General features: G+C 42.7%; 1 protein-coding gene across 2 annotated transcripts in view; it reads left to right on the forward strand.

The window, feature by feature from the left end:
* Positions 1–296: 296 nt before the first annotated feature.
* The window catches only part of VEGFC (vascular endothelial growth factor C), a 71,046-nt gene continuing 48,593 nt past the window's right edge, over positions 297–22,749 (forward strand). For both annotated transcript variants that reach the window (XM_060246500.1, XM_060246501.1), the window contains exon 1: positions 297–449. In XM_060246500.1, coding sequence (XP_060102483.1) covers positions 300–449 — 150 coding nt within the window. In that variant the 5' untranslated portion in view covers positions 297–299. The remainder of the gene's footprint in view (positions 450–22,749) is intronic.

Genomic DNA, 22,749 nt, shown 5'->3' on the forward strand with positions numbered 1-22,749 from the left:
CTGGCGTCCTGAGGGAGCCCGGCTCGGATGTCCGCTTTCCTGGGGAAATCATTTCTTTTACACACCACTTTTCCCAAAAACCCTGACAGACCCTAAGGAAACTTGGGGGCAGCAAGCGAGCCGTCCAGCCCAGCGCCTGGCGGGCGAGCGGAGGGGTGGGAGGGACCTGCTGCGCACCCCTCGCGAAGCGGCCGGCCTTGGAGGGACCCCGCGGTGGCGCCCACCCCGGCCGCTGTCTCCCTCCGCCGCCGCGTCCTCCGCCCCCCCCCCCTCCGCCCCGCCGCAGCCCTCTCTGCACGATGCACTTGCTGGGATTACTCTCTCTGGCTTGCTATTTGGCGGCTGCCACTCTGCTGCTGCGGGGAGCTCGCCAGCCGCCCGCCACCGCCGCTGCCTATGAATCCGGGCAGGGCTACTACGAGGAGGAGCCCGAGCTGGGGGAGGCGAAGGTAAGCCAAGCGCCCCGGGGAACCCTTGCGCTCGCCCGCCCGCCCGCCCTGAGGTGGCTTCCCACACCGCTTCTGCTCCCCTGGCGTCATGTGACCGGATCACTTGATGGGGATTAGTTGACCCCCCTCCCTGTCATAGCTGCGAGATCAAAGCGCGGCCAAGAACCCCAGAGGTGCTTTTCCACTGACACCTTTGGTGCGTGGCCTGGGGACGTCCAATCCAACCCCCCCCCCTCTTTTGAATGTGAAACTAGGGGTCAGGTTAGCCGATGCGGCGTTGACCAGGGCAGTAGGGACGTTAGCTCAAGATGCTTGTTGCTTTGTGCTGCGAAAGGCTGTCTGAGAGCAGGGCTTCTGGGGAAGTTTTGTTTCCCGAAACTTTGGGCTGTTTGAGCTTTCTGCTGGGAGGCGAATGAGCTGTATTTGCACGCTCTGGGAGTTGTCGTTTTCATTTTTTAGTTTATACTCAATCTTCCAGTCCCTACAGTCATGTCTTTATAGTGAGAAGATAAAACAAACGCAGTTAGGTGACTTCTGACATGCACAGTTAAAGCAAGCCATTCAGCTCCCGAGGATGAGCGGATCAGTAACGGTTGTTGCTTATCTAATGTTTGCATAGGACTTTAAAGTACTGCAGGGACAGATAAGGAAGCTCCATTGCTTCTCAGAAAATGCACAGTCTAGCCTACAAGCTAGCAAAGGAGGGACTTGGTCTGGGAAACTGCAGTGTTTGTGGATCCTGGAAGGTAGTAGGGCTTCCCAGCTTCTTTATCAAGAGCAGCAATGTAGAACTGCCTGTACTTCGGTGTCCTTGGGAGTGGGAAGTGTGTATTGCTGAAACTTTCCAGTTTGGTTCTGAGCAGCTATTGGCTAAAAACTTTGAAAGACTTTTGGGAAACCGGTGTGTTTGACAGCATGACTGCAAAGAAGATTCACAAAGAGAAACAATAACAAAACCCGAGGGTGTTGCCGTTTCCCCAAGTTTGCTTTGGTGTCTCTGAAAGCAGTTGTAATTTCTAAAGAGCAACATGGTTTTCAGGACAACTTGACCTCTCCATTTGAAAGTTCTGACTTGAAGATTCTTAGTTGCCAACAAAAATTCTTGAATGTTCCTTTTAATTCAGAATGTATGTGTAGCAAGATGTGAGCATAATATATAGTGTAAACCTTAGTTTTAACTTAATCATTTAAAAATGAAAAAATATAAAATAAGTTTCTGTGCAAACTGTAGCTCCAGGACATTTCCAGCTATATTTTTTCAGTTTTAAACTTAACTTATCACCCCACATTATAGAATGAAGATATGTTTGGGGTTTGTTTTCTGCAGTCCTTGTGTGTGTGAACAGGCAGCTAGCTTCCCAAAGAAAACTATTTCCTAACTGTTTACCAAAATGTAAGAACAGAAAGAACCTACAGAAACTTGTTGTCTAGAAGTGTGCATGTCCATTGGCAGAGACTGAACTTGATTAGCTTTAAATAATTTCAAAGTGATCTGAAGGATAAATGCATTAAACTATGGTGGTGCAGCAGTCTTACAGAGCTCTTGGCAAGAACTGAAAAGTATAAGAAAGGATGCAATTTGCAAGTGTTTCTTGCAGTTTGGAAGTAATGCATTTACATCAGCAGTGTAGGAACTTGTTCACCACACTATGTTCTATCCTTTTCTGAAATTCAGAGACACTGTGAGAAACCTGGAATAATGAAGCAAAGGAAGTGAAATGTACATGAACTGGGATGGCTGTGGAATATTGGCATTAAGTAGATCGAATGTTTTCTGTTAGGGATGAGAAAACTGTTCTGTGTATATGTGGGGAGGTATACACATATTTCTTCAGGACTTCCTAGGGCAGTTTTGTTACCCTGGCTTTCATGTGTGTGACTAGCCTAAGTGATTTTTAGTAGAACAATTCAAGTGAAAACAATTGGAAGGATTTAGCCTCTGTTTATTCTGCATTTTTATGCCAGTGTGGTGAAAGAAGTCTGAAGGGAAATTCTTAAGGAATTAAAAAAAGATTAGATAAGTAAACTGTAAGTAATTACTTCAAGGAAAAAGTAATCATGCTGTCAACATAAAAATCACTTTTCTCAGTTCAGATTTTAAAATGCGGAACTTCAGGGCATTGTGAGTTTATTGAAATCATGCCTTCCTTATTATCTTTTCCTCATGTCATATTATTAGTGATTGAAATAGAATGGCATATCTACAACCATAATACTGTGTGATGTAGCAGCTGGATTAGGCCTGTGGAGATGTGTGCTAAAATCCCTGATTACTTTGAAAATTATGGGGTGTCTTTGGGCCAGTTACTTTCTAAGGCTAATCTGCCTCTCATGGTTGTTGTGAATTGGCTGTCCTTATGATCTTAGAGGAAGACAAGGTAAAATGTGCTAAAGGAAGTAGAAGAATACCCTACTTTTCTTTACCTTAAGGAGTATCAGATTAGTTTACAATCACATTCCCTTCCTCTTCCCACAACAGGCACCTTGTGAGGTAGGTAGTGTTGAGAGAACTGTGACTGGCCCAAGGTCACCCAGCAGGCATTATGTAGAGGAGTGGGGAATCAAACCTGGTTCTTCAGATTAACCACTACACCACGCTGGCTCTACCCATATGATACTTTTAATAGGGAGTAGTTTGTTCCCAGTGGTGTAAATATATTGAGTGTGTAAAGTGCCATCAAGCATCAGCCAACTTACGGTGAACCCAGCAAGGGAAGTGAGAAGCAGGGATGGTTTGCCACTGCCTTCCTTGGTGGTTTCCCTTCCAAGTACTACTTAACTTCTGATGAGACTGGGTTATACCAAGTCCCCTTCACTCCCATAAATATGTTAACCATTAGAATGTAACTGGTGCTGGAAAAGATTCCTGGGTGGTACCAAAATTGTGTCGTTTTTTAAATATAGAGATGGAATATAGATCTGCTTTCCTAATTGTTGCATTATTTGTCAAAATTACGGGTTTGATTTTTGTTGTTGAAAAAGGAGGGTGAGGACCTGGGTGATCACAAAAAGGCTATGGGGGTGGGTCTTATGGAATCTTAAACAAAAACCATGCAGGACAAGTGCTGGAGAAGAACTGGGAGAGTTGAACAAAAAGACCCTGTAATTTCTAAATGGTTAAGCTGTAACTATTTTGAAAACTTGAGATGATACTTTATGAGGTGGTACTTTGAATGGCAAGGTTAAAAACAACAGAAACCATTTGTTGTCTCTTCTGAATGGTATTGCCAAATTCCATACAGGAATATCAGGTTACAAAACAACACATTAACGTGTATTTATTTTTCTTGCTTATATTTCATACTAGTCTCCCATCCTGACACTGATTAGGTCCCTCGCTGTTTGACTTCAACAGTGCTGCCACCTTAGGATCAACACCAGACCATTCGCTGGACCATTAAAAATTACAAAAAACCTTGTGTTGCTTTATTCCCTCCTATTAGCTTCTTCTGGTGTTCAGCCCCTGTTTATTATAACATCAGTTAAAGGTTTCTCCGAGCTCCTATTCTGCTTTAAGGCTGGAACTGGACTCATGAAGCTATGAATGATTGATGGTTTTCAGTTCTGCTTTTCTTCTCAACCTCAGCCCTTATGAATGGTTGTGCATCCAGTTTCTGAATGGTATGTGGACAGCAGCAGCTGGGGGAGTAGCTTCTAAAAAATAAAGGAGAGTCCAGACAGGGTCATAATGTGGGGACAGGAGCTCTTGCCTTCTCCCAAGCTGTTTTACCACTTGGAAATAGCACTGGAAGGAGTTATTTCCCTTTTTGCCCCCATGAAAGCGTACTGACAAAAACAATAACAACACCCCCCCACACACACACACACACACTCCTGAGTATAGGGAAATGGCAGCTCTTCTTTATTCATTGAAAGCCATTTTCTGCAGCTGCTATGTGGCAGGTAGCCTGCGTTGCTACCTGGATCCCTGGACCCAGCTTATTAAAAACCTGCATGTGTAGCTTGGACCTGAGAAACAAGTAATTAATGAACCCATGCAGCATGCTGTTACTAAAATCTACCTTTTTCTTTACATAATGATTATATTTCACATAACTGGGATAATACTTAAGTTTAGGAATCAATAACATATGTGTTTATTACTTCAAAAGAATTAGGGCCAAAGTAAATGTGTCAGGGAAAGATCTGATTTGAAAATGCAGATCTGATCCAATGTTGTGGAATCAGCAACCTGATTTAAAGAACAGGATTTAAAGGTTTTGAGCACTGAGTCCCCAGCATGATTTACCTCCTATGGTCTCTGTTTCTACGGGCACTATTCTTTTAGCTGGAAATGAATTTAGCTGGAGAAAAGTGCCTGGAAGAAGGGAACTGTGAGGAAGCAAGGATGATTAATCATCCGCCTGTAGATTTCTTTTAATGTTGGCTCCACCATTCATTTTATGTTATATATGATTAGGGCAGATCCACTTTAAAAAACAGTCTCACTCTACAAACTGCACCTGTTTTTCTTATTTCAGTGTTTACATTTTTTTAGGCTAGAGCTACAATCCTATATTCAGTTTCTGGGGAGTAAATCTCTTTCATCTTTGTAGGACTTAAGTTCTGACAAAACATTCAGCATGCTGAATGTTTTATCTATATAGATGAATTATTTATTTTAATTATTTATATATTCCTTCATAAAAATGAGGTTCAAAACAATGGGGGGGAAACGAATACTTCACAATTAATTAAAAGCTGTTAACAGCAGAACTGTTAATGACAAAAGCAGCAGTAGTTATTTTTTTAAAAATCAGTTCAAAAGAAGGCAATATCAAAATATTAAAATAAAGTTATTAAATTGAGATGGAGAGCTAAAACTAACTGCATGTGCAGAAAACTTCAAAAGTTAAGCACTTAAAGCCTGGGAGAATTAAACGAACAAATGAAATGTGTCACCTGGTTTCCTAAAATTTAGCAGTGAAAATGCTGGATGAATAGTGACCAGGAAGAAGGTTCATAGACATGATGCCACTACAGAAAAAGTTTTGACCCACTTCATCTCCAATAATGGGGACTTATACGAGAGGGTCTCTGATAGAAGTTTTAACATTCAAGCAAATGTGGTATAGCAGGCTGTCAGCCAGGCTCAGATCAGGAAAATCATGTTCAAGACCCACTTAGGCATGAAATTCCCTGGGTGATCTTGGGCCAGTAATTCTGTCTTAAGGACTAAAGTTGTGAAATCCTTGAGTCATATCCATGTCACCATAAGAACTTTCATGAAATTCACATCCATCATTGCAGCTCACTTCCCAGGCCCACAAAGGCCCAATTTCGATCAGGATAGAGTTGCATGAAAATACAGTGCTTTTGCTTTCCTGCAATGTCATTCCTAAGCCTGAAATGACCTTGGGAATGCCATTTGCCCCATTGGGTACTCAACCTGTATTGATGCAGTATACTCAGGTTTTCCCAGCAGGGCAGGTTACATCCCCAAGGTCCACTTCAGGCTAGGAAAATTGTGTGGGATCTCACCTGGTGTGTCATGATCAAAACTGTGCCCCCATGTGCCTCAGACTTGAGTTCCAAGCATGAAAATGGCAACATGTGATTGCAAACTTTTGTAGCAGGAAAAAGGAAAGGAAAGTTCCCCAGTGCAAGCACCAGTCATTTCCGACTCTGGAGTGACGTTGCTTTCACAACGTTTTCACGGCAGACTTTTTATGGAGTGGTTTGCCATTGCCTTCCCCAGTCATCTACACTTTCCCCCCGTAAGCTGGATATTCATTTTACCGACCTCGGAAGGGTGGAAGGCTGAGTTAACCTCGAGCTGGCTACCTGAAAACCCAGCTTCCGCCGGGGATCGAACTCAGGTCATGAGCAGAGTTTAGGATTGCAGTACGGCAGCTTTGTAAAGTGTAATTAGACTCTTCATCTAATTTACCACACAGGGATGTTGTGAAGATGAACTAAAAGAGGCTAATGTACATCACTGTGAATCCTTGGAAGAAGGCAAAGTTTAAGGTACAAAAGCTGAGACTGTTTAGGACTCAAAAGCACCTTCCAATGCATCAAATTTTGCTTGAAAATAAATCAGCACTAGAGCTGGGCCTGCAAGACTGTGAGATGAGTCTTGCTGCTGCATTCTGCATTAATTGAAGTTCACAGGCAGTCTTCAGTGGCAGCTCCAAGCAGCGTGCACTGCAGTAATTGTATGAGTATGATCAGAGCTCCTTCACCATAGATGAGACTTGTATGTGCCTTTGATCTGGCTGCAAGTTTTATCTTTCAAAGAAAGGACACCCCAGCTAAAAAATAGCACTCATTGGTGCTTGTTGCCAGTAGTATCTCAGTTGATAATTTATTGGCCCTTATCAAATTCAGGTGTCCTCCAAAAAGTTCACATTCAAAATGTTCACTGTCTTACCTGCTGAAAAGGACATGTAGAATTAAGGTTCAACAATATACTAATGACACTTCTCTCCATATCCCTACATGACTTACTTCAGTGATTTCATAGAGATGTTGAGAAGAATCAAGGACAAGATAAAGTCTTGTAGGATACTTTGGTACTTGACCTCAAGTATCTCCTTTTGATACCAGATAAATAGATAAGATTGGACCCACTTGAGTATGCGTTCTGTGCTCAACTTGAGCAACTGGTCCAAATTTTCCAAGTCTTACAGTAAACTTATTAGGAATTATATCAGATGTTAGCTGGTTCTTTTTTGTAATACAGGTGAAAATCCTTTCTCTTCATCAGAAGAAGATGATATTGGATTTATATCCCGCCCTCCACTCAGAGTCTCAGAGCGGCTCACAATCTCCTTTATCTTCCTCCCCCACAACAGACACCCTGTGAGGTGGGTGGGGCTGAGAGAACTCACACAGCAGCTGCCCTTTCAAGGACAACCTCTGCCAGAGCTATGGCTGATCCAAGGCCATTCCAGCAGGTGCAAGTGGAGGAGTGGGGTATCAAACCCGGTTCTCCCAGATAAGGGTCCGCACACTTAACCACTACACCAAACCGACTCTCATCAGCAGTGTAAGGTGCTTTAAAAGACCAAAATCAATTGTTGTTGTGTTTTTAGTCTTGTAGGTTATTTTAAGAACTCACAGATGGACGATACAGTGAAGAAAAAAATCATCTGCTATTAAAATCATAACATTTGTATCTAGTAGGGAAACATCATTGGCTAGAAACACATCTTCATTTTATCTGGTTACAATTAATACAATTCTCTCTTTAAAAATTTTCTGGATCATATCTGTCATTTACCGGATGTATCACATATTTTGCAATAAATAACCCCATTCTAGTGGCATAAAATGAAATGTAACTCCAAAATATATTTAAATGCATCTTCATGTTGAATAATGAAGATGGTGATATATAGCATCATCATTGTCCATGACCCTTTACAGAACATCATGAGTATAAATAAATAATGCTCCAATTCCTGTTCCCAAGTGTCATACGCTTTAGAAGAGACAATGGAAAGACATAATTACACAAAAGTCCTGTAAGTATCTCAAAGACAATGTTCCCTCTAAGCTTCAGAGTCTTGTGAGCAAAAATTCTACTTTGTGAGCTACTGGCATTAAAGTTGTGAGCTATTGCATAAATTATTGTGCTCTGGGGCCATTTTTCCTGAGCTAAGACAAAAATGTGTGATCTGGAGGCTAAAAATCTGTGTGCTAGCTCACGCTAACTCAACTTAGAGGGAACACTGCTCGAAGACTAACAAAATTTATGTCAGAAAGAACTGTCATGAGTTAAAGCTCATATCTTCAGATTTCTACTCTAGATAGCTAAGTGCAGTACTCTCTTATAATAATTTCAGAGAGATAGCCATGTTAGTTTGTTGCAACAAAACTGTACAAATATGGTAGCACCATACACACTAACAAAATGGGGGGGGGCAGTTATCTGTTAGTCCTTTTGCTTGAGCTTTTTTCACATGCAGATACATACCAGATTCTTCCTGGAACTGCCTTTTCTATTTAAACAATTCCAAGTTGCCATATGTCTAGCAGCTTTAACAATTTGGCATCAAATACCTTTTCTATGTTAGCTAATTCGCTATTATAGAATATTCTTTTGCCACAGGAGCGCCCCCTTGTGGCCAATTAAGGCCTGGTGGCCAATTAATCCATCTCTGGATGATGTTGCTTTAGGAATAGCAGAATTTTCCACAGTTAAATACATATATGTAGATTCATAAGTGTCTGTACATGCATCTTTAAATATATATGTATTTAAGAACTGGATGATAGACTAGGTGGAACTGCTCTTAAATATAATACTTTGAGAGAGTGGCAATTTTGTTGTTTAAAATTTTTGTTTTATTCTATATTTGTGATTGTACAAACATTTTGCAATCAGTAAAAAAAAAGTGGGAGACTGCTACATAATACGAGACACCTCTGTACATATTTCAGAATGAAATTCCCTGTAGGTTTTTTTTGTCTAAAATATTCTTCTCAGTGCTGATTCTTTGGCTTTATCCTTAATTTGTGGCGCAATATAGCTTTTTAACGTATTTCATCATTTGGTTATATTTTAAGCTTGTAACTATTACAAGAGAAGTTGCTGTTTTGGTTTCAAAGTGAGACCTATAAAGGTGATTACTTTGACTGGACTATTGGTATTGATAGGATATAGTTAGCAGTCTCTGCTGTACTGAAGTATGGCTTGTCTTTTACTCTCACTCAGGGCTTTTTTTGTAGAAAAAGCCCAGCAGAAGCTCATTTGTATATTAGGTCACACCCCTCACACCAACCAACTGGAACTGCGTTCCTGTGCATTCCTGCTCAAAAAAAAGCCATGCACTCACTTAAGAGCTCTTGTTTGAGTGGAAATGTTCTGTGGAAACAAACCCATGTCTTGCTGTTCCACAGCCACTTTGCCCTGTGTATTCATCTGGCTGATGCACACGGCTGCATAGCTGGTGCTAAGAATAAACAAGAGGAGTTAGAACATCTCAGTCGCATCCTGCATTGTATAAATGGCTTCTCAGATAAATCCCTTATGTATCCCATAATGCAGATTTCATTTGTGGATTAGTTGTGATTACAGAAGTGCAAATTAATGAAATCCTTTCATTTCAAAGATTCCTCCCCCCCCTTTGGATTTCTTAGTTAAGAGGTTGCCTACTTTTGGCCCAGATGTTCAGTATAAATACAACTTACTTTAAAATGTTATGACTCTGATTTCCTTTGTATTACACTGTGTACATTTTTGTCAGTTGACAGTTTATACTCAGTGGTACCTTGTGTTGTCTAAATTAAATTAAGATCCTGACAGGCAGTTCCTTATAGTTTGATAGACATCTTGCCTTATTCTTAAGGATGTTCCAAATGATTGTAAAGCCTATAGAATTTCTCCCAAATGTATTTTGTCATAACAGAGCTATTTGTGATTGTTACTAATGGATTCAGACTTGAACAGAATGGATGTAAATAGGCTTTTGTCTATGGAGATGCATGCTACCATAAAGTGATAGTAATTAGTCCTTTTTCTCAAGAGAAGTTTTAAGGGAATTTTGTTTTTAAATTATTTTGTTAAGTAGTTTTCAGAACAGGCCTTTCTTTTTCCAAATCAGCAGTGTATTAGTAGAATTTTTGCTCAAAGTATACTGAAATTTCCAGTTCATAGGCATTAGACTCTTGATGGTCAGAATGGCTTGACATGGAAACAGCTGCTGCCCTTTTTATTCTTCAGATGATGTAACCTACAATCAAATGCTGAAATGTGAGGGTGCAAGTATTTTTTAAGGGTCAGATTAATGTTTATATAGCAACATACCTTCATAATGGAATTATTACCTTATAATTTCCATCATAAGAGTCAATTATATTGTGAGGTAGAGTAGTACAAAATACTAAGGGCAGAGCTATATAAAAGCTGTTTTTCTGGAAATATACTGGTTGAAATTTATCTCCCATACTGTGTCTTCTTATTGGCATGTGTGATTTTAGGAAGTTCAAACACATAGTGAAGCAAGTAGAATATAACCATGAGGACTTTATCTACCAGGAGCTGATCATGTTACGTTTGAGGTAGACAGAGTGCTTTATCCAAGAAAAACAGATCTGACTTTTCACATACACAGTCCTGGAATCCCCTTCTCTCTCACAGGCATTATATATCTAAAGAGTTGTACATTCTGTGTGTACCCAAACATTTACATGTGTACATGTAATCTTTCCTTCTTTTGTCTAGTGTGGCTCTCTAGAGAGTAATTATAATAAGGAAATTGTTTTTGAGAATGGGAGGAGGAAGAGGCAGATCTCACTTTTGAGGCAGCATTTTGTGGTAGGTCAATCTTAACACCGCCCAAGTGTAAAGAAATTCAGTCCCATTAAATGTGCAACTATTTTTGGAATGTGTATCATTATCTTTCAAACATTCTAATATAGAGTTGCCACCTGAAGAACTCCAAAACAAGGAATACATCATAAGAATGTAAGAAAATTATATTTCATTAGAAATTCCTATAATGTATTAAAGATAATTTTTGCAATTATTATTGTGCATTTCATCTTTTCCAGTGTTTTATTTCCCACTTTTTCTAAAACACATGAATAAGGAGTAGTTTAATGAAATGAAGAACAGGTGGCAAGTCTGGTGGAATAGTGCGTACCATTCAAAATGTAATGATCGTTCATTTTAAATTCCTTATGGGTGCTCTCAGTATTGTGTAGCTGTTAAGTTGTTAAGAACAAGGAAAAGACAAGTAGAGTTCAAGATCTTTATTTCAGCTTCATGGGCATACACACACATCGTCAGTTCTCCCAATTTATAAACCTTTGCCCTGACTGTTATAATTCAAGCCAAAGCACTCCAAGCTAAAGTGGGGGCTTTGCATGGGTTTTCTATTAAGCTCTCATCACCACAGGTGTCATTATCAGTTCTCGGGTCGCATCTCCTCCTGCTCGTGGCCTTGGTTACATAGCAACTAGCCAGCTCCCAGACATACCATCCTCCTTGGGGTCTTTTTAGACACAATGCCCAAAGGAGAGACCCGCAGAGAACTCACAGAAGGTGCAGGAAATGGACCAATCATCCTGTCCTCAGCCAATTCTTTCCCTATTTTTTGTCGAATTATATGCTCCATACCTATAACTGACTTCAGGTTATTGGCCATAAACTATTTTCTGGGTCCCTGACAAGAAATTCCGAAACCGAACTTAAAACCGTTGAACAAGTAAACTCTATCCTCAACCTTAGGATAATTACGGAGCCAGGCCTCAAGCACTGTCACCCTTATTGGGCTGGGGCCTTTTCTAAAAGGCTTAATTGCCCCACCAGAGCCCTGCCTGCGCAGCCCCCTCCTGGGTTTACCCGGGGAACAGTTTGTAAAGGAGTGAGACCCTCTGCACAGAGGGCACTCGTGCTTAAATGGGCAGTTTTTCCTTCCACACACCCCCTGCGACCCAAACTTCCAGCAGAGCAAGCGGGGTTGAACCTCCAGCCCCGCATTACCGCGGGAACCAGAAGCAGTGGCTGTGTGCTGCACAACATGTCCACTGTCTGACCTATCTCCGAGATTAGGTCTCGCTGGAGATATAACCTGCAGCCACAACTGTGGCTGAATTTGATCCCATTGAAGGGATGGGCTCAAGGCGGCCCTCATCCTGAATTCCTCGTCGTACTGAAGCCAGGCAGGGCCACTAAAGCTAGTGTAGCTCTTGTATATGATATCAAAATACTGGAAAAGGGAAGTGGCCCTCCATGGATGAGACCTGGAAATTATTCCAGCATAAATAATGAAACTGGGCACCCAATTTGCCCAGGTCCTATCAACTTTACGCCGTTTAATTTTCTCCTTTTCCCTATCATCAAGGTCCTCCTTATCCTTTTTCTCAAGCTCCCTGTAGAGCAGAGAAAAAAGGTCCACAAATTCACCCTTTAATATTTTATCCTTGGTGGCTGGCAACAAGTGATCCCCTAAGGGAAGAGCCAGATCACCAAAAGGTAAGGCCTTAGCAGGCACCAAAGAGTAAGATGGGCCCGAGGGATAAGGGAAACCCCAGCCACTGCAAGGGGCTGAGGATAGTCCAGGAAACTGGCCAGGCAGGCCACCCCAAGACGCTAGAGGGTTAGCCGAATTAAAACCCCAAGGCTGAGGATTAGTAAACACTGCAGACTGGCTATTGGCCACAAGCCCAAATGTATCTGACTGCCCCACGGCCCCCAGGGCCAAGCTACATTAGGAACTTCCACCGGGAGAGGTGACTCTCCATCCATCTCAACAGGGCTGTACCTGCTCTCAAGAGAAGACAAGCAGTTAAGAATGTCTTCTTGCAGCCGTTTCCTATCAGCAGCCTTGACAGCTTTGGATGAAACGTCCTTCTTATCCCCACCCTCTGTGATATGGGGCTTGCCACAAGAACCCTCCAAAGCAGCCAACCTAGCTAATACGGACTGCTCAAAGGAGTCATCCTCGTCCTCAGACGACATAGGCTGAGGCGGCAGTCGCTTATAAGAAACTGGCCGGCGAGGCTGGGATTTTGGTGCAGGGCTCTTGCCCTTTGATTTTCCTTGCCCCTTAGGCATGGCTAGTGAGCCCTATATCTAGCCTGCAAAAAACGGGGGGGGGGGGGGTGTGGCTCTAAGCAGAGACTAACAAAAAATGGCCGCCGCCCTGCCTAGCAACAGGGAAGTAATAAGCAGAGAAAATGGCCACCGCCCTGCCCAGCAACAGGGAAGTAATAAGCAGAGAAAATGGCCACCGCCCTGCCCAGCAACAGGGAAGTAATAAGCAGAGAAAATGGCCGCCACCCTGCCCAGCAACAGGGAAGTAATAAGCAGGGAAAATGGCCGCCGCCTCGCCCAGCAATGGGAGTAATAAGCAGGGAAAATGGCCACCGCCCCACCCAGCATAAGTGCAGACCACCCCAACAATAGGACGGGGGGAATGAAGAGGGCCCCAAAGCTAGACCCCCTAAACAGCCCGCCCAGCAACAGTGCAGACCACCCCAACAATCAGGATGGGGGGGACCGAAGAGGGCCCCAAAACTCGACCCGATATTCCCAGCTACAGAGGGGGAACAACCCCCGGGAAAAGGCAGAGAAAAAACGCTGGCTGACCTAAAGAACCCAGCCAGCAGCAAACCGCCGCGCCAAAAAGCGCTCCCGCTGCCTCCACGCAGCCGAAAACTGGGTGCTCTTGGTCCCTTGATACCCAAAAGTGGCTGCGGCCACCAGGAAACCGCCACCACTGAGCTACAGGCCCCTCCTCTGAAGCTCAGCCGAGGGATCGCCGTCACAGCTCGCCACGGCACGAAAACCAACACACTGAAAGGCCCCATGCCGGGCAGGACAGGAGGAGCTCATCCAAGCTCTCCGCTCCCCAAGCACAAGGTGAAGACTGGGAGGCAGCCGTTAAGGCGTGCCTGCTCCACCTTCACCTCCCATAATGCCCTGCCCGCTCCTCCTTACGAAAGGGCAAAACGGCCTCCGGAGACAAGGCTGTGCAGCCTGCCTCCGGTTGGGAGCCACATTATCTTACTTTCTCTTTTCTTTTCGATTCCTATAAATAATGAAAGATTCAGTTCAGCAACCTGAAGAAAGAGCAAACTAATTACTTCCAGATAGGGTATGAAATGTCTGGAATTTTAATGTAAATTTTTGTCATACCATTGAACTCAGCTTTGTCACAGGCAAGATAAGTTGAGAGACTAATGTTCTATTTATTGTTATTTATTAATTTTGGAAGTTAAAAGTTTACGGAGTATAGATTTTTTAAAAAATTATGAAGAAACTTGTGCAAGGCATCTTCCCTTTTTTGGTGTTAAGTCACAGCTGACTTATGGTGGCCCCTGGTGGGGATTTCGAGGTAAGAAATGTCCAGAGGGGCCTGCCTGGGTATCCTTAGCTATTACCTAATCAGAAACAAACTAAAAACCTTTATTTTCTGTGTGTTCAAATGTAATCTTTGTAAGAAACATGATGTTCTTTCTTGTTTATGTTTGCAAGACACAATTACCTTTTAGGAAAAGATATTCCTTTCATTTTTGTATGCTGTGCTTCCTTTGTGACACCACTATTATTAAGGACTGTGTCTGGACTTCTATTGTCAGAACAATTCTCTCACAATGTCATCTCATCCACAAAGCTATTCTCTCTTATTTTTTCATTACATTAGACCTAGAGTTATTTTTAAAAGAACCTAATGACTTCTCCCCCAAGACATGCAGCAGATCTGATCTTGTCTCTCCTCATTTGTCTACAGTGTTGTTTAGGAATCTTTTGTTTTTGTATTTAACATTTAATAAAATTATTTGAAACATTCTATTCTCATTTAGGTATAATAAAATAATAATAATCTGGCATTGCATTTGATCTCTTAAATATTGCATTATGAATTTTATTTTGGCTTCTAAACTTCACCAGATTTGGAAAGATATTCACCGGCACAGCAGGAAAGCACATCAGAAAAAGCAAATGGGGCTCTACAGCCAAACATCATCTGGAAAATGCAGAAGTGACAGCAATTTTTATTATTGAATGTTTTAAAGCACATTTTAATATGTGTTCTCTTTTTCCCCCTTCTATTGCATTTTTTCCCTGTATGCTTATTATTAGAACTTGAACATAAGAACATAAGAGAAGCCATAATGGATCAGGCCAATGACCTTTCCAGTCCAACACTCCCATGTCACACACTGGCCAAAAAACACAGGTGCCACCAGCAGGTCCATCAGTGGGGCAGGACACTATAAGCCCTCACACTGTTGCCCTTCCCAAGCACCAAGAATACACAGCGTTACTTGCCCCAGACAGAGAGTTCCAACGATACCTTGTGACTAATAGCCACAGATGGACCTCTGCTCCATATGTTTATCCAATCCCCTCCTGAAGCTGGCTGTGCTTGTAGTCGCTGCCACCTTCTGTGGCAGTGAATTCCATGTGTTAATCACCCTTTGGGTGAAGAAGTACTTCCTTTTATCCATTCTAACCCAGCTGCTCAGCAATTTCATTGAGTGCCCACGAGTTCTGATATTGTGAGAAAGGGAGAAAAGTACTTCTTTCTCTACCTTCTCTATCCCATGCATTATCTTGTAAACCTCTACCATGTCACCCTTCAGTTGACATTTCTCCAAGCTAAAGAGCCCCAAGTGTTTTAACTTTTCTTCATAAGGAAAGTGTTCGAACTCTTTAATCATTCTAGTTGCCCTTTTCTGGACTTTTTCCAGCTGTAATGTCTTTTTTGAGGTGCGGTGACCATAATTGTGCACAATACTCCAAATGAGGCTGCACCATGAATTTATACAGGGGCATTATATGAGCTGATTTGTTTTTAATTCCTTTCCTAATAATTCCCAGCATAGCGTTCGCCTTTTTTTTGCAGTTGCACACTGTCTCGACATTTTCAGTGAGTTATCTACCATGACCCCAAGATCTCTCTCTTGGTCAGTCTCCTCCATTTCACACTCCATCAACTTGTATTTATAGTTAGGATTTCTGACCCCAGTGTGCATTATCTTGCACTTGGCTATGTTGAACCTCATTTGCCATGCTTACACCCACTCATTCAGCCTCTACATATCCCTTTGGAGTGCCTCACAATCCTCTCTGGTTCTCATCACACTGAACAATTTAGTGTAATTCGCAAACTTAGCCACTTCACTGCTTACTCCTAACTCCAAATCATTAATGAACAAGTTAAAACATATTGGACCCAGTACTGAGCACTGCTTACCATTGTCCATTTATACTCACTCTCTGTTTCCTATTAATTAGATTGTTTTTGATCCACAAGAGGTCTTTTCCTTTTATTCCATGACTCCTGAGCTTACTTAGGAGCCTTTGATGAGGAACTTTATCAAAAGCTTTCTGGAAGTCAAAATAAACAACTTCTATTGGGTCCCCTTTGTCCACACGTTTGTTCACCCCCCTCAAAAAACAAGCTAGTGAGACAAGATCTTCCCTTACAGAACCCATGCTGAGTCTTCCTCAATAATTTTTGTTCATCAGTGTGCCTACTAATTCTCTCTTTAATAAAAGTATCCATTAACTTTCCTGGTATAGAAGTCAGACTGACTGACCTGTAATTTCCCGGATCTCCTCTGGAACCCTTTTTAAAGATGGGGGTGACATTAGCTACCTTCCAATCCTCAGGAACGGAGGCAGATTTTAATGAAAGATTACATATTTTTGTCAGGAGAGCCACAAGTTCACCTTTGAGTTCTTTCAGAACTCTTGGAGGTATGCCATCAGGGCCTGGTGACTTATCAGTTTTTAAATTGTCTATCAGTCATAGAACCTCCTCTCTCATCAGCTCATTTTGACTCAGGTCTTTCAACACCCCTCCCAAAATCAGCGATTCTGGAGTGGGCAAACACTTCTCATCTTCCACAGTGAAGACAGAGACAAAAAATGGATTCAGCTTCTCAGCCATTTCTCTTTCATCCTTCAGTAATCCTTTTACCCCTTGGTCATCCAAGGGCCCATCTGCCTTTCTGGTTGGTTTCCCCACTTCTAATGTATTTGAAGAATTTTTATGGTTGATCTTTATGCTTTTTGCAATATGCTCATCATAGTCCCTTTTTGTCTGCCTGATCACAGACTTGCATTTTATTTGCCACAGCCTGTATTCCCTTTTATTAACCTCACTTGGACTAGCTTTCCACCCCTTAAAGGAATCCTTCTTACCTTTTACAGCTTCCATTAGTTTGTTTGTTAACCATGCAGGTCTTTTTTTATACCTATTTGTGCCTTTCCTGACTTGCGGTATATATTTTATCTGACCTTCTGGGATTATAGTTTTAAATAGCCTCCAAGCTTCTCCAAGGGTTTTGACCCTGTTTACCTTTCCTTTCAGTTTCCTCCTCACATGCCTCCTCATCTCAGAGAAGTTACCCCTTTAGTGATTGTGATTGTGTTGGTCTTTTGGGGCAACTCTATTTATACAAATGGCGAAGTCAATAACATTATGGTCACTGCTCCCAAGTGGTGCAATCACTTTTACATCTCTGCCCAAGTCTTGGGCATTACTTAGGACCTAGTCCAGGATCGCCTCTCCCCTGGTAGGTTTCATGACCTACTGTGACACAGTTTTTACATCTAGCTACTATCTTTAATTCTTTCATCATTTTAGAAGCATCCTCTATCTTTTGATCCTGTGGACGATAACAAATTTCCACAGTTAAGCTTCTTTTTGGGCCCACTATTTTGGCCCAAAGCATTTCTAGAAGCAAATCTAATTCTCTTACCTTCTCAGTCTTACTGGACTGTATGCCCTCTCTGACATACAGAGCCACCTAACCTCCAACTCTTCCTTTCCTATCCTTCTGATATAATTTATATCCAGGAATCACCGTGTCCCACTGATTTTCCTCATTCCACCAAGTTTCTGAAATACCCACAATGTCTATATTTTTCCCCAACACTAAGCGTTACAACTCCCCGATTTTACCTTGGACATTTCTAGCATTTGTTATAAACATCTATAATTTCCCAGGCAAGTTAGACCCTTGCTGAATAGTTTAGTTAAAAATACTGCTCAGGGCATGCGTGAGGATTCACTGTTTTCTCCTTTCCTGTCTGCACACACAGGCCATACTTTCTGTAGTATTATCCAGCTATTCCTGTCTGTGCCAAATAGCTCTCATGGTTTAATGATGTAGCAAGTGCTTTTATGGTCTTTGCACTTCCTGCAAAGGTATGCAGGCACTACACCTGCCCTGAATATTTTTATGGCAGTCTTGCTTAAGTTTTCAAAGGACTTAATATTACCTTAGTAATCCTGCAGGCAAGGGAGGTTGGTACTATTATAATACAAAGGATCTAATAGGGAGTGACTTGATGAAGTCTGGACAGCAAATTCATGGATGAGCTGTGAATCCCTAGGTTTTATAAAAAAAATTATAAACAATGCAAAATTGCAAGTGGAATGTAATCTTTACTATAGGCAGGCCTCATTTTGGGCAGGAGCTCACAGAAGTGGAGCTCCAGAACCTCTAAATTTAATTGTGCTTTCTTTCTTACCCCCCCCCCTCCAAATTATTGCTTCAGGGCTCCATTGTTCAAACCCCTGTGAGAATTTTGCTGAACTCTTAAGATGTGACAAACTTTCTAATATTTCCCCCACAAAAAACTGGGAACATAACCTAAACATATAAAGCAGGCAGAAGGAAATCATCATGCCACTGTGGCCATATAGGAGAAAGTAATTTTAAAAGTATGAGGGGAGTAAGGTTTTATTATAATGGTTATAATTCAAGAAGCATTTTAAGGTAGATGCTGAGCTGATATAATTTAGTACACCTTCCAGTGCTGTTAGGGGTGTGTGTCATATGAAAATAGGTTGTGATAATGAGCTTCAGCACCTCTTTTTTCTACGAAATGACCCTGACTATAGGCACTATTATGACGCCTTTATTCTGGCATTGTATAACATCCTTGCTAGCCAGGAGACTTAAACTCATCATGTATGCCAAGCAAATGTCAGCAGACAGGTGGCATAAATCTTGGTAACAGACTTCCTTTTTTCCCTCTGTTGAAATGTATTGCTCCATGTCTTCTTTAGAGTGGTATTAAAAGAAAGGAAAACATGTTATCTGTCACAGTGTTGATGGTGTTACCCATGAAAGAAGGATATTTCAAATATGATTCTGGAAAACGGTTAAGTGGATTTTTATGTTATACTATTGCAATGAAATGTGGTTAGTTTTCTCTCTCTAGTACATTTGAAATATCTATAAATTCTGGAATGCTGCATTAAATCCCTTCTGGATTATTTTTATATATTGTTCAATTTTCAAGATCACTCTCTTTCTTGAGATTGGGAGAAGAAGCATTTTTACAGAACATAAAACCCAGAATTAATTGGGATATTTATTTAATACATTTTTATACTGCCTTTCTATCCGTTCATGTTCTCCAAGGTGGTACACATAAACCATTAAAGGATTTGAACAATTAAAAGCGGCATAAAATTATAAAATTATTCAATAAGGACACAAAAACAAACAAACTGGTTTGGGGCAAAAGCATGGAGTTGGATCCAACAAAAGCTCTCCACATTTACTAGAGTGCTTGCCAAAGAGAAAATATCCTGGGAAGAGCACACTGGTAGCTTGCATTAACTTGAACTTTGTATCCTAAGTCGCATTTTTAGTTGCACAAGACATTGTGCAAGTAATTACTTGAGAAAGAGGCTCAATAGTTATTACAGTATATCTGTTGCTTGCACAAGTAGAACTGTGTGAAGCAAATTTGTATTTCCGTTCATACATTACTTGATCCAATCCATGGAAATATTAAATTGGAAAGAATTGGTGATGCACTCAAATCGAAGGCCAGAGAAATTTATGTGACACAGATATTAACAGATGAAATTACAAGTAGGTTCAACTATGAATATTTTTGAAATCACAAGTAGTTTCAGCTATGATGACAGTTTTGCCAATATAAGATTTAAGTATCCTTTGAACTTTTATTGTGCAACATCATGATGACTGGCATGAATAACAGGGTCTAGATCTAGACTAAGTGTAGGGTGGAAGTTGCAAGAGTGTTTTTAGCAGCATTCCTGTAACAGTGGTAGAACATGTGGAACAGAGACCTATACCTGCAATTTACTGCTCACTAGCAGGGACCACACTTACCTGCCCAGCAGCAACAACAAATCTCATTCTACCTAGCAAGTGAGAAATCAGTCCATCTGCCTTGTGTTATGCATGAACCAATGGTAGTCTAGAAGCAGAAAGGCTTTAAAGAAGTTCTGAGAGAGTTTTCTAAGTTTAAGTCTTATATCCTGACCCCAGCATAAGGTTGCCAGCCCTGTTAAAAACCACTGAGATTGGGGAAATTTCATGTATTATATATGTTGTATAGACACAGAAGTGGAATTCTAGCAGAAGCTCCTTTGCATATTAGGCCAAGCACCCCTGATGTAGCCAATCTTCCAAGAGCTTACAAGGCTCTTTTTTTGTAAGCTTTTGGAGGATTGGTTACATCAGGGGCGTATAGCCTAATATGCAAAGGAGCTTCTGTTAGAATTCCATCCCTGTATAGACACAAGCAGGGAATCACAGTGGTCGTTTTCGCACTTAGCGTTTGCTCCCCTTATTCCGCGGCGCAATTATGTCCGGCTCATTTTCCTCGTTTTCGCACATGGACTCTTTTGTGGAGTCGCTTTCCATGAAGCCCCGGCTCAAATCGTTTTCCCACTGGCATCGACTTGAGTTCGATGCCCTGTCAATCATTTTTTTTTTTAAGCGCAAGTCTGGTTGCGTAACTACGTAACAACGTAACATCGAGCAGTCACAGCTGTTCATTCCCCTTCTTTTCGTGGACAAACCGCATCACGTGTGCTGCTTCTGCTTAGGATTGGCTGCAGCTGTAGTATCCTCCACAGCCCTTTATGTATTAACAGAAGCATTCACAGTGGAGAATCCCAGCACTAGCACGCGCGTGGCTAGCGGAGTCCGGGGTGATCGGGGAGGGGGAGCGGGGCTGGCTGCCGATGGTGGAAGGGGCTCTTGTGGGGTTGAGCGGCGAAAGGGGCTCCCTGCAGCGTCCCGCTTTGCTCTTCCGAAAGACCAGCCAGCGTCACGCTCTGCCCCCTTCACCGCTCCCTCCCCTGCAGCAAGCCTTGCATCGTCGCCTTGCGGGCGCTCTCTCTTTGCCTCCGAGAAAGCGCCGGAGAGGAGCAGGAGGCTGACTCTTTGCCTCGCAGGCAGCCGAGATCCCATTTGTCGGGCGGCTTCAAAGGGAGCAGTTCGCCTCTCTCACCTCGCTCTGCCCCCCCCCTCCTGCCACCTCTTTTAGGCTTCACCACAACTCAAAGCAACTGGGAAGGTCGTTCAGTACAAGGGCAGCGACTCGAGATGCCCCTTTCTCCGTCCTCCCCTCCCAATTCTCCAGCACGGGCACACGCACACACATAAAGAGTCCCTTTCCCCGTTGCTACGAGCTGCAGAAGGAGGCAGGGAAATCGGGGTTATGCAAAACCCAACAAAAGCGAGGCGTCCCTCCTGAATGTGTCACATTGCTTCCACCCCCCCCCACTCCTTTGCACCGCTGCAGCAAACGAGCCGTGGTTTGAGTTTGCTTTCTTTGGCCAGAGCCGGAGCAACCTTTGTTCCCAGTTAATGTGGGAAACGAAACATGTGTGCAAGGATGGCTGGTGAGGGGTAGCAAGAGTATACCGGCAAGTAAGCTGGACGGGGGAGGGGGGAGATATCCTGCGCTGCGCGGCATGAATCGGGAGAAATGCCATCGCTTAAGAAGTAAACCTTAGGAGGCACGGCCCAGCCATCCTTCCGGGCGTACAAGCTTCTCGTGTGCACGTGCTTCGTACTTGTTTATTGACACCGAGGAAAAAGGAGAGGGGACAAGGCATTAGGCTTCTGAGCGGCACTGATGGGGAACGTTTGACTGCAGCCAGCAAAACAGCTGGTGGCACAGCTGAGGGAGGCATTGCCTTTTTAAAACACACACACATGAACGCTTTGGCCCGCGCCGGCACTAGATTTCCCCCCCCCACAATGTATAATGTATAATGTAGCTGCGAGATAACGCAACAGCGGAAAAGCAACCTCACATACCCGCCACTTCAGCGAAATAATGCAACTAAAGTCAATAATAAAAAAAAATTCTAACGAAACCAATTGAAGTGGCAATTGAGGCTATTCCAGGAGGGGGGGGGGTTCTATTTGTTAATTTCGAAATATCGCTATTACGCAAGAAATATGAAGTTTTTTTTAAAAAAAAATGGCCGTGCAGGCACTTTTGGGAAGCGCCGCGAACGGCTGATGATTGGCCAAGGGGGTGGATGGGGTGGGAGGACGGAAAGGGAGAGGGTGACGCCCACAAAGCAGTCGATCCGGCGTGGATGGATTTCCCACAGCAAACTCCGCGGAGTGGATCCGGTGTGGATCCGGAGGTTTTCAAAAACTCCGGAAGCATGTTGAAAAACATACTCTGCCGTGAAACCCCTGAAGCGCCGGAGCAAACCGCAGCGCCGGAGCAACAGGTGCGAAAACCAGGAAAAGATCCGGAGGTAAATGGGGTGCTACACCGGAGTAAACACTAGTGCGAAAACGCTCAAAGACTCTCAGGGGCATCTCACTTCCCTGAAAACCCCTACAGCCTCTCCCATTTTTCTGTTTCCTTCTCTCCTTCCCACCAGCCAACCTACCCTTATCTGCCTCCTGTCTTCAGGTTTCCCTCTTTCTGTCTCTCTGGTAGCCTCTCCCTGTATGGGAGACGAAAACTGTGTGGTGTCACTCACCAGACTGGGCCCAGTTGTACAGTGGGGAACTGTGATGGCCAGGTGCTCTGTACACCCCTCCCCCACCCAAATCACATCTCTGAATAGCAGTGACCAAGTTGATT

Source organism: Heteronotia binoei, chromosome 9 (assembly GCF_032191835.1).
Source record: "Heteronotia binoei isolate CCM8104 ecotype False Entrance Well chromosome 9, APGP_CSIRO_Hbin_v1, whole genome shotgun sequence".
Classification (NCBI taxonomy): domain Eukaryota; kingdom Metazoa; phylum Chordata; class Lepidosauria; order Squamata; family Gekkonidae; genus Heteronotia; species Heteronotia binoei.